At 40.8% G+C, this 12,752-nt stretch overlaps 1 protein-coding gene across 1 annotated transcript in view; it reads right to left on the reverse strand.

The window, feature by feature from the left end:
- Positions 1–9,121: 9,121 nt before the first annotated feature.
- SH3RF1 (SH3 domain containing ring finger 1) overlaps positions 9,122–12,752 on the reverse strand; it is a 176,079-nt gene continuing 172,448 nt past the window's right edge. Inside the window, exon 11 of the mRNA XM_077772603.1 lies at positions 9,122–11,505. Within this exon, the coding sequence (XP_077628729.1) occupies positions 11,337–11,505 (169 nt within the window). The 3' untranslated portion in view covers positions 9,122–11,336. The remainder of the gene's footprint in view (positions 11,506–12,752) is intronic.

Raw genomic sequence — 12,752 nt, forward strand, 5'->3', positions numbered from 1 at the left:
AGTTTTGAGTCTGCTTTCTGCAGGCCTAGGCCACTGGGCGAATTTAAATGGTGGGAGAGAGTATTACAGCTTTGCTTATGGGAAGCATTTCTTGTGCGATGCCCTCTTGAAAGCTTCACTCACTTCAGTTTTCTTCCAGGGGCTGACTGATAACGTGCCAATCCCACACATCTGTGTCAGTGGGTAAAGAAATCACAGGAAAGAATAGTTTAGCGTGAAGGGTGAAACTGCGGCCCAGCTTTGATTTCTGCACCCGTCACCACATCATAGCAATCCCACAATTGCTACCCAGGAGAACATGCAGGGCGGCTATATATGGAGACTGCCCTACTGCCATGGGGGCCGGAGCCAGAGCGAGCAGGCTGTTTGTCGTATTTCCTCACATCTTCAAGAGCCCAGCTCTTGCTCCGCAGACAAGAACAGAGGAATGATTCGTTACTCCTTACCTTAGACTTGCGTCCTTGCAGGTGGCTCTTTTATGGAGACTTGGCTGTTTACACACCACGGGACCAATATAATATATGAGCCTACTTTGAGCACTATGTCTCTTAAATTACCCTCTATGTCCATCTTTACTTACTGTCCACATGTTACGGATCTATCACAGCCCTTAACTCAGGAATCGAAGGGAAGCTCTGGTGTAAGGCCGGGCCAACTGCTCTCTCCTGGGAGTCCCCTTTGGGATGAGGGGCTGGGCAAACCCAGAGCACAGCTCCTGGTTGGGTTTGCCAACACTCTACCCTACAAACTCGGATAAATTGGTCCCAAGAGAAGCCAATAACTCAAGAGAGGAGGAATTGGAAAACAAAAGGGAGAAATTTATCTCAGGTGCCAGCAGTGAGGTGAGGTGACAGGCTCAAGCCTTAACAACCAAACTCTCTGCCTACAAGATGGGATGGACACCTAGAGTCTGCAGGGAGAGATTGGGGGTAAGGAGTGCATGCAGGAGAGCAGGCATAGAGCGTGCTCATGGGTGGGGGTCGTTTGTTTCAGCGCCGGAGTAAGGGGAGGGGAGGGGACGTGGGGGGTGTGGTCTTACAGGCATTCCGTTGTTATCAGAGGGCTCTTCTAGCCTGGCGGTTGGAGTGTTCTAGTCATTACCTTCATCAATGCCTCAATAAAGTGCAAAAAAGGAATAAGCACAGCAAGTTGCATTTAGAGCACGAGTTAAGCAATCTTGTCTACTTCGGGTTTTAACTGTTGGGGTTTCTGGTTGAGGAAGAGGGCTTGCTGACACCCAAGGGGTTCAAGAACCAACGTGGTCTCATTCAATATGTATTCATTTAAAGCCAGCAGCTGTTTCACACATAAGACCCACAGGACGTGGTGATGGTGNGAATCCTCCCTCCTCACAAAATTAAGATTCTCGATCCAGGATCGGTTCTTAACAGAGCCTCTTACTAAACCTTTGTAAGAAAGTAAAAACAGAGAGGAGCTACCGATCAAGACTGCAGGCCATGGCTGACTTAACTTGTATTAAGGAGTGAGCTGGCCGTGGGGCCTTGGTCTTCATGTCTTTGTTTCTGCCTTTAGGGAGTTTATTGAATGTGCTTTTGTGATATAATTTATAAGGAAATTGGTTTTACTCAAAAGGACGTTTTTGCTTTATGCGTTGTAGCACCCTTGAGTGCTTAGAAAAAGGGAAAAGGTAATTCCATTAAGCTTTCAATTTTCTCTGGCAAAAGAAATGAACTAGATGTGATTGGAAAGATAAGGCACTGGCCTTCACTTGAACTGACCTTGCTCCAGGGCCTGGGGAATAAGAAGCATGGCCTTTGTTCCACAGGTATCATTTCATGTTTAATTAGAGGGCTACGATTCCATTTTTCCCCCTCTATAAACCCCAACCTCAATCTGCTGAGAAAATGTTCATTAAGTTCCCGGTAGGCAGATCATCTGGTCATCATCTTAACAGCTTTGAGAGTCATGTGTTCATTCTGGGGATCCTTAGCGGGCTCAAGATCAAGGTGAATATTAAAACCAAGACACGCTTAGAAGAGAGGACTTCTGCCCTTTGAAGGATGACAGCATCTCTGCTTGCATAGAAAGCACTGGTCCTCTCCGCCACACCAAAAAGTTCACTTGGTGGGGGGAGTGCCTGGGTGCCTCTGTTAGTTAAGCATCTGACTCTTGATTTCGGCTCAGGTCATGATCTCACAGTTCATGGGATAGAGGCCAGAGCACTGACATCAGTGCAGAGCCTGCTTGAGATTCTCTCTCCCTCTCCTTTTGTCCCTCCGCTCTGTGTGGGTGTGGGTGTGGGTGTGGGTGTGGGTGTGGGTGTGTGTATGCACATTTTCTCTCAAAGTAAATAAATAAACATTAAAAAAAAAAAGCTTCACTAGGATCTCCTAATTCTCATCTTTAACTTCTTACTTTGTCTACTTTTTGGGGTGCAAAGGGGGGAATTTAACTGATGAGGGACCATAAGGCAAGTGGAGGGCCAAGCACTAGCTAGCACACCCCCTTCCCCAGGTAGGATATGTGTGATATTCTTCAGACACTCCTGGCTGCCCAAAATCAAAGGAAAGGACAGAAAACAAAGGGTTAAATTGATAAGAGTCTCCATCAGTTTACAAATATCTTGGTAAAATTACAAGAAAAGACAATCTTATCAATAGCCTAATGTCCAGGAACTCCCTACTGTCTTAATGTTAATGCTTTGCTAGAGTGAAAAACAACCTCAGCTTGACAATCACTAGGTCTCCAGTAATCTGTGAGACTTTGGTATATGGAAGTCCCTTTAAGAAACCTTCTCTTGACTGTATCTCCCCCAGCTCCATAGTTTATAACCAGTCACTCTTCACAAACACAGTGAAGCTCTTTCTGCCCACAGGTCCTGTTCCCGTACTTTAGTTTGAAAGGTTCAATAGCCATATGTGGCTAGTGGCTACCATATTGGACAGTGCAGATAAAACACTGTAAAACTCTCCATCACTTTCAGGAGCATAAGTTTCTATTAGTGCTGATCTAGAAAATATATACTGATGAATATATATAAATATGTATTTACATATATAAATATATATATTTATATCAGAATAGCCAAACACTTAAATAGCAATTCAAATGTAAATTTTACAGCTGCCATTTGACTAGTTCAGCTATCAATCAGGTCCTGTGATTTAATGGGCAGCTGGGTGTGGCAGACTGATCTCCTTCAATAATGGGTCTTTCAGAGGCTCCACCTTCAAAAAAAAATTGAATTCCCTGAAAGGTAGGTTTGAAAATCTGCAGAAAGAGCTGGAGAAACCCTACATAGTTATAGTGCCAGCAAGGACTGCTGACTCTTACATCTTACTTGATCAAACACCTTCTGCCCTGTGAGGCTGTTTCTGGTGGTTTTTTTGTTTTTGTTTTTGTTTGCTACTAATCCTCTCTCCTGTAGCAGCTCCTCTGAGAGGATTAAGGCGGGAGACCTCTTGATTCTGCATGAACCAAGAGTGGGTGAGGCCTGTGAGTTCAAGTGTGCCAAGCAGATAATCCTTGCTCTTGCTCTCTTGTCTTGAACCACCTGGATGATGAACGATGTGTTCAGTATCCGAATCTATTTCCATGGATGTGTAGGTAATATGCCTTTCCAGAACTGTGGAAGTTTTCATACCAAGACAACCACCAGGGTAAGTCTTGCCTTGTTTTAGACTTGTCCTTAGCCGAGATCAAAGTCTGGAAGCCTACATCATAACTTTCGTCTTTTGCTAAGACTTTTCCTTTGTTTTGTACCACGACAAGTCTGCTAGTTCTGCATCTTGGAAATACATGCAGAGACCCTGGTAGAATCTAATCACTGACTTAGTTATGTGTATCCAATTTATTTTGTAAGGTCTTTTTCATGGATTCCATTGTACCATAAATCAAGTCCATTGGTTTTCAATGTCTCAAAGTAATGGCAGAGGAATAAAAGTCAGCCCTTCGTGGAAAATCAACCTCAGGGCTATCCTGGGTCCTTAAAGACAATGTGCTCTGAACAGGACTGGAAACGTGGGATGGCTCTAAGTGAGGTCATTTTTCTGTCTGCTCTTGAACTCAGTAGTAACATGATGAATCATTCTCACTAAAGTGGGTATCTTTGCTTTCCAACTTAATTTCAAAGATCTCATTTTCCCAAAAAATTTTTTAACATTTGTCCACCCCTCTTCATTCTCTCTTCCAAATACAGTTGACCCTGAGCAACATGGGGGTTGGGTCACTGGTGCCCCATGCAGTCAAAAATCAGTGTATAATTTTGACTCCCCTAAAACTTAAGTACTAATAGCTTGTTGACCAGAAGCCTTGCTGATAACATAGGTAACTAACACAAATTTTGTATGTCATGTGTACACTGCATTCTTACAATAAAGTAAGCTAGAGAAATGTTAAGGAAATCATAAGGAAGATGGGCCGCCTAGGTGCCTCAATCAGTTAAGTGTTCGAGTACGGCTCGGGTCATGATCTCAGTTTGTGGGTTCAAGCCCTGAGTCGGGCTCTGTGCTGTCAGCTCAGAGCCTAGAGCCTGCTTCAGATTCTGTTTCTCTCTCTCTCTCTGCCCCTCCCCTACTTGCACTCTGTCTCTCTCTCTCTCTAAAAAATAAACATTAAAAAAATCAGAAGGAAGAAAAATACATTTACAGCATTATCCTGCATTGAGAAAAATCCACGTATAAGTGGACCTGCAGTTTCCACTTGTGTTGCTCAGGGTCAACTGTATACAGCGTCCACTGAAGACTGGAGTTTCAGTGTCTTGTGTCTCATTTTCATTAAAGACTTACTGTAAGTTAGCATAAGTCCATCTTCAATGGTGAAGGCAACCAACATTCTGACTTCTTATATATCCTTCTAGAAATGCTTTATGTACAAGCTGTAGATGTACTATATAGTCTTTTCCATCCTGATTTCTTCCTAAACGATAGCATACTCTACCTTATCTTTTTCGTTTAACTGTGTATCTCAGAGATGTTCCCATAACCACGTATAAAAGATTTCCCCATTTTTTCATGGTTATGTAGTATTCTGATATTGTAGTAGACTTACTATAATTCCAGTTTCCTATTGATGGACATTTAGGTTGTTTCCAATATTTTCCTGTTATAAATAATACTGCAATAAATATGGTACTATTATTTTACACTTGATAAATGTACTGGAAGACAAATTCTTAGAAGTAGAATGGGTAAATGCATTTGCAATTTTGGTATTTTCTAGATTGCTCTCCTTAGACATTTTATCAAATTACATTCTCATCAGCAAAATATTAAATGTTCCTCATTTTGCCAACATAGTGATTTCTAATTTTTTCAAGTTTCCAGTTTTATAAGTGTTGTTAATGTGCATGTACATTAGGAATGAAATTGAACTTTTGATATATTTGAATTTTTTTTGATGAACTGTCAATTTATGTATTTATTTTTTAATATTTTTTATTTATTTCTAGGAGAGAGAGAGACAGCGTGAACAGGGGAGGGTCAGAGAGAGAGGGAGTCACAGACTGAAACAGGCTCCAGGCTCTGAGCTGGCAGTCAGCACAGAGCCTGACGCGGGGCTCGAACCCACAAACCGTGAGATCATGACCTAAGCGAAAGTCGGACGCTTATACGACTAAGCCACCCAGGCGCCCCTATGTATTTATTTTTAAAGTAAGCTCTCCAATGTGGAACCCAAGGTCAAGAGTCACATACTCTAGGGGTGCCTGGGTGGCTTAGTAAGTTAAGAGTCCAACTCTTGATTTTGGCTTAGATCATGATCTCATGGTTCGTGGGTTTGAGCCCCATGACGGGCTTTGTGCCTGCTTGAGATTCTCTTTCACCCTCTCTCTCTGCCCCTCCCCCTCCCTCAAAATAAAGTTAAAAAACAAGTCACATACTCTATTGACTGAGCCAGCCAGACCCCCTCAAGTGGCAATTTATAATGTTAGCTGTCAGGTGGGTTATGGGTAAGGGATTACACTATAGTGGCTTAAATTCAAGGGCCTTATTCTCACATAAATCATCTCTGAAGATGAATAGTTGAGGCTGGCATGAAGGCCACAGGTGTATCAATGGTTTCAAGCTCCTTCTTTTTTTCTCCTCAACATTAAAATGTGGTTTCCACACTAGGTGTTGTATGTAAACAATGAATGACGGGAATCTACCCTGAAAACCAAGAGCACACTGTATACACTGTATTGTAGCCACCTTGATAATAAAGTATATTAAAAATAAAATAAAATAAATAATAAGATGTGGCTTTCATCTCAAAAGTTGAAACTTAAGGTTCAACAGTTGCTAGAGTACCAGTCTTCAAGTATTCATTGCAGGCTGCAAGAAGGAAAAGCAAATGGCCAAAGGGTGTGTGCCCTTTTAAGAAAACTTACCAGAAGTTTCCTTTAACACTTGAGCTTATATTTCAACAACTTAGTCACATGGATACATCCAAGAAAAACTGGAAAATGTAGCTTTTTAGTTGAGTACATTGCCCAGATATCAGTTAATACGGAAGAATTGGAAAATGAACATTGGGAAGCAATTGGCAGTTTCTGTCACAAATCCTTGGTCAGTTTTACTCTTGCGCTTTTGTTCTTATTCTTATTGATTTGTGGGAGCTCTTTATATATAAAGGAAATTCTGTTCACTACAGGAGTTACAAATACGTTTTTGTCTATTATTTCCTTTCAACTTTGATTATTGTGTTTTTTCATGTAGATGCTTTTTCTGTAGTTGAATGTATCAATGTTTTCTTTTTTATGGCTTCTGGTTTTTGAATCATATTTAGGAAGGCCTTCTCACTCTGAAATTTCTCATGGTTTTCTCTAGTACTTTTACAAGGATTCAGACCTTGAAAGATTCAACTCAAAGTCAAAGCTTTCTGGAGTCAACCTTCTTATTTAAGTTGGAAGCAAGAGCAGTGACATCTGGCTCACTGATTACTGGTAGGGATAGTTTTGTTGTCTTTGGAGACTTAACAGGATTGCTAAAGTAGGCTCACCGTATAATAATAGTATTGAATGATGGCTCATAGATTAATGTGAATTGCAGGTCCCTTCAACATGAGTATTGAACGTCTGGATGACTGTAATGCAGTAAGAATTTGCCCTGAATGACACCAAGGTGGGGTTTACAAAATGGAAATTCAAATAGCCAAGCCAGAAAGTTATTAATAGGAAACACAAAAGAAATAGAAGAAACATTCATTTGTAAATCAGAGAGAATCTTTCACATTGGCTGGTTACTACTCCAACAGCTTCTTACTGTCTCTGATAATTAATCCCGGGAATAGAGCAAAGTCCCTATATATATACCGGAGCATATCCCATTATAGCCTGCAGTTCACAGGAGCTAGTGAAGGGCAAAGCCTTCCAAGCCTTGACATTGGCCAATCTCTTTTGTAAATATCCTCTCCATTACTGTGGTAGCTTGGAAAATTCTTTTTCTTAGAAAGCAACAGTTTCAATAGGACGCTACCTCGATAAGGGCATAATTTAATTGGTTCCAGGTAATTTTTTAAGTTCATTTACTTATGTTGAGAGAGAAAAAGAAAGAGAGAGAGAGAGAGAGAACAAGCAGGGCAAGGGCAGAGGGGAGAGAGAGAATTCCAAGCAGGCTCTATACCATCAGCACAGAGCTTGATGTGAGGCTTAAACTCATGAACTGTGAGATCATGACCTGAGCTGAGATCAAGAGTCAGATGCTTAACTGACTATGCCACCCAGGTGTCCCGGTTCTAGTTAATTTTTTAAAATTTCACATGGATACACACAATTTAGCCTAACATCTATTAAAAGCATTTTCCACACTTGAATTCTAATGTTGCTTAGAGCTCTGGATTGAAATATTCACCTGAACTTCTGCAGGTATGAAAATTGTCCTATTCTCATCAGGAACACAAGGTTAAATACATAACAGCTGGAAGCATCACCTTAATTTGCCCCTTCTAAATCTAATTAGACACAGTAAAGGCATAATTATATGTGTGTACTCCAAGAGAATGAGATGAAATATTTGAAACCAGAGATGAAAATGATGCCATATATTACAGAAGCACTTTTCAAAACAGTGGCATGGTCTCCTTCCCTCCTTGCCTTCACTCAATGTGGCACACAGGGCAGTAATAGGAGGACACTAAGTAGTAAGTGACTTGCTCAGGTGGTTACAAAGGTAGTTTTAGCAAAGTTACGATACAAAATGGAATTCCTGATTTTTAATTCTGTTAAGTAATTTTATAATAACTAAAAGTTAGGAAAATATTTTATAAAACATTTTTAATGTTTTTATTTTATTTCTGAGAGAGAGAGAGAGAGAGAGCAGGGGAGGGTCGGAGAGAGAGGGAGACACAGAATCTGAAACCGTCTCCAGGCTCTGAGCTGGCTGTCAGCACAGAGCCCGACGCGGGGCTTGAACCCACAAACCATGAGATCATGACCTGAGCCGAAGTCAAACGCTTAACTGACTGAGCCACCCAGGTGCCCCAGGAAAATATTTTTTTTTAACATGACAAACATGGTCTCTTTAAACTTACACCTTGCTGGCATTCCACTAAAGTCATGGAGTTTAAAGATGATGTTCCCAAGCTTTGCTGAGACCTATTGGTTATCAAACAGCTGGTTATGGTCTAGCGCCTCTTTTTATGGCTAAGGTACAACTTCTAGCAGTCACCGGAGACTTTAGTTACCATGAAAGGGGAGAGGGGAGCACATTATACAACCCCTGGTAAATCTCCACAAGCTATTTTGTTTTTTTTAATGTTTATTTATTTATTTATTTTGAGAGAGAGAGTGTGTGTGAGCATGAAAGGGGCCAAGGGAGAGAAAGAGAGAATCTCAAGCAGGCTCTGCACTGTCAGCACAGAACCCAATGCAGGTCTGGATCTTAAGACTGTAAGATCATGACCGGAGCCAAAATCAAGAGTCGGACGCTTAACTGACAACCATCCAGGCGTCCCCTCAACAAGCTGTTTCCAAAAAGGCTTTAAACTTCTTGGGGAACTAACCAACCAATGCTGGGTAGTTGGAGAGGTAAAATGTATCAAAACCACTGAACTGATTATTGTAGACATCCTCTGTTTGAGGTATATGCAAAGAATTTTTATGAAGTGAAATTGTATCAAATGTGTCTCACATTAAAAAGAGGAAGAGAAAAGAAAAATTTCAAGAGTTAACACAAGGGACATGTAACGATTGAACATCAAATTTTAATCTTGAACCTTTTCTCCAGTCTTCAAATTATTAACACGAAGAGGAATGATAAATTGTAATTTTATCATTACCGTATCGCTGCGTAACAAGCCCTTGTTACAAAATCTCCATCTACTGTCTCCAAAAAACCAATAGAAAACCCATACATTATATTATCTAAGTGATCTATTAACAGATGAAATTTTAACCAACTTCATACCAGGAAACTATTAACAGAGGTACTTCAATCACATAGCTTAAAATATGGAGAAAAGACAGGTAAAAAATTATCTTAAGCTGTAGTAGTCTTTTTACTTTTTAAAATTTTTATAAAATACACTAATTTCCCAAAATAAAGAATATTATGACACATTGGTGTCAACTTACACAAATGAAAGCTGATGTCAGCTTTTTTCCTAACTAAAATTCATTTCACCAAACCTTTATATATTACATGAATATCCAAGTATTTTTTTAAAAATTCAACACACAGGAACATAATGTACAGTGTTTTATATATATAAAAAAAGGTTAATTTAGGAATGATTTCATTTTTAACCACGTAATATATCTTTTTAAGACCATGAAACCTCTTGCTACCTCAAGAAGACTTTTCAGTTCATGGTTCTATTTCCCAGTTGTAATTCTTAAAAGTAAAAAATGAAAAAGGATTTTGTTTGTTTTTCACACACAAAAAAACTGTAGCGACAATTTCATTCACTACCAGGCTGCCTTCCCTCCTTTTGTTTTCAGGACTACCCAGCCCCACGCCTGCCTGGCGCCGGAATGTAACGGGGAGAAGAGGCCAATGACATCAAAGAACGGACATAGGAAGATGGGCTCAGCTGGACCCTGCCGCCATTGTAAGGTGTGGGCACTTTCACTCGCGAAAGGCCTCCCAGAGCTGCGCGAGAACTGTCACGGGAGCAGTCTCTTGGCTCGTCCTTTACATCAGTCAGCTGGGGGGACATAAAGGAACATTCTCGCTAATGACTTGTCTAATGGCTGATGGATTCCTTAGCCAGGAAGGGAGCGCGTATGCTCAGAGACGCTGGTCAGGAGCAAAAAGAATACTGTTTATTTTACACCTCCTGCATTGGTCACTTCTGAGCACAAACCAACCTCAACAGGAAATTGCAATGAAATATACACACCATGCACAGTCCCTATTACTGTGGGAATCCAGTAACACATGCAGGATGGTGGGAAAAGAATCACAAGGGATGAATGTAAACTTTTCACAGTGTTTCTTATAGCCTTTGACTTTAGCACGAGTGCACCACTTACCACCACAATCTCACAAACGTTTCATTGTGTCGTGGGCATGCAGATCACTTGGGGTAAAATGGGCGATTACATTTCATAGCCATTCTCAGACAGGAGTACAACTTCAATTTTCCCGATTTCCAACCAATGAATCGAGCTGCTTCTGTAATAAAACTAAATATATTTCTGAATATATATTTTTTGTGTTGTTGTGCTTTATTCTTACCACTTCACTGGCTTCATTCTAGAGAAGTTAAAAACCTGCAAAATTATATTGAAGACTAGGTCTTGCTGGTGATTCCTGACCAAACCAGAAAGACAGGGAATCACTAACTTCTTTTCTCTTGTTTCTGTCTCCCTACCCCAGGCCTTTATTGATATTGATTCAGTTTTAAGTTTTAGTTTCCTAAAGCGGAAAACCAAATTAGAGAACTGGCATTTCTGTCTTAGAGAAGTAAAAAGTAACACCGGTAGGGGGAGGAGGGGGGAGTTCATTCTATGTCAAAAAAAAAAATCTCTTGCTCTCAACAGGAGATAATCCAGCTTCTCCTTAGCTATCATTTCATAAATTAATAATTTCTTAAAATCATAATCCAAAGAATTTATCTATTACAAGAAAAATTCAAGTGTAAAAAAGCAAATAAATTAGTTAAGCCTTGTAAACAATTGTCCATTTAGCTATATATCTTTTTAAAAAGAAGGTTTCTCTGTATAGCAAATCAGACAGTACAAGGCACACCTTACACATCAGAACCCAGAATGACAAGACCCCCACACACGCCTTCTTCACGCTGTCGGCCGAGCTGTGCTGAGGGCACTGGGGTCACACACCCATCCTCTGCTCATCTCCTGACCATCTGGAAGTCCAAAATGTGGTCTTTCCATTAAATTGCTTTGTGCTCTTTTGTTGTGTGATGTGACTTCAAGCTTCTCAATGTTAGTCTCCTCAGATATTTTCCACAAAGCTTCCTGGGAAAAGGCCAGTTTTCCCATTACGCTGTAACGTGCCTTTGAACCAGCCATCTTCTCGCTTTTTATGGACAAACACAATATCTCCTTCTTTAAGTTCAAGTTCTGCCTCACTCTGAGGAGGATAGGAAACTACCACCCTGTGCCTAGAAAAGAGAGATGTATTTTGGTTAAAGCCACTCAAAGTAGTGGAATAAAAAGGCATACTATTTGCCTACAGAGCATTAAACATAAACAGAATAGGAAATAACATAAATTTGTTTATGACATTTGTAGAACAACTCAAAATACACAACTACTCTGTTTTGTAGAGACTTGATTTTAATAGAGTTTAGCTGTGTCTAACAGTCCATTATCGATGAGACTGGTTTATCTGAGTGACCTGTACAGTGACAGCTGTTCTTGTCCCCTTCCAGGGTTTGTACCTTGTCCATACAGAAAGTTTTACTCCAGTTCCTGGGAGGAAATGCCCTGTTCTTCCCTCTTCTCCAAGAAGAATGGAATGAATTTATTTGATTGGTGAGATTAGGAGAAGTGGTTGAGTAGGTGGGTTCAGTCCTTTCTGAATTCCCGGCCTCTGGGCTGAGTGGGCTCTGCTCTTCCTCTGCTTGGAAGCATGGAATGGTCAGGGGCTAGGGGTCAGGAGGTTAGGCCTGCCTTCTAAAAGTGGATATGGAAGTCCATCTCCCTTGACATGGATGAGGCATCAATTCTAAGGCAGTTCATCTGCCTCACATACCCAAATTCTCCTTCAGGCAGGCTGTCCTAAGGTCTAGACAAGCAGGGAAGGACAATGGCCACAAATGCAATCCAATACCACCAGTAATGAGGTTGATATCCGTTTGTCTGAAAACTGTGTCTGTTTCTCTATTGGTTCTCAACTCAGATATTAGTGGGAAAGGGTATAATTATCCTTCTCGGGTTAAAAACCCGAGAAGCCTTGTTGGTTTAATACTATCTATCTCCGGTCTTCCTTTCTCCTAAGTCTCCTTCTGCAAAACTATGACTAGCAGCCATGAAAACCAGATGGAGCTTTTGTGCCCCATATTCTCTTATATTTCTCTATTTTTCCAGCATTACTGCTCTCCTTTACTCCTCTCTTGCTTTTTCCAACCAAGGTGGAGGAAGGGGGGAAGGTGGTATGTGGTAGCCAACCTCCAATATGGCCCCAGTGACCCTTGCCTCCTGGTATTCATCTCCCACAATGCACAGGGACAATCTGATAACCAATAAAATACTGTGAAAGTAACTGTGTGATTTCTGAGTCTAGGTCATAAAAGGCCTTGTAGCTTCTACATTAGTTTCTCTTGCATCACACACTCTAGGGAAAATCAGCTACAGTGCTGTGAGAAAATGCAACATCCCTATAGAGAGGAGAACATGGTGAGTAACC

The sequence above is a fragment of the Crocuta crocuta genome, unplaced genomic scaffold, assembly GCF_008692635.1.
Source record: "Crocuta crocuta isolate KB4526 unplaced genomic scaffold, BGI_CrCroc_1.0 scaffold429, whole genome shotgun sequence".
In the NCBI taxonomy this organism is placed as follows: Eukaryota; Metazoa; Chordata; class Mammalia; order Carnivora; family Hyaenidae; genus Crocuta; species Crocuta crocuta.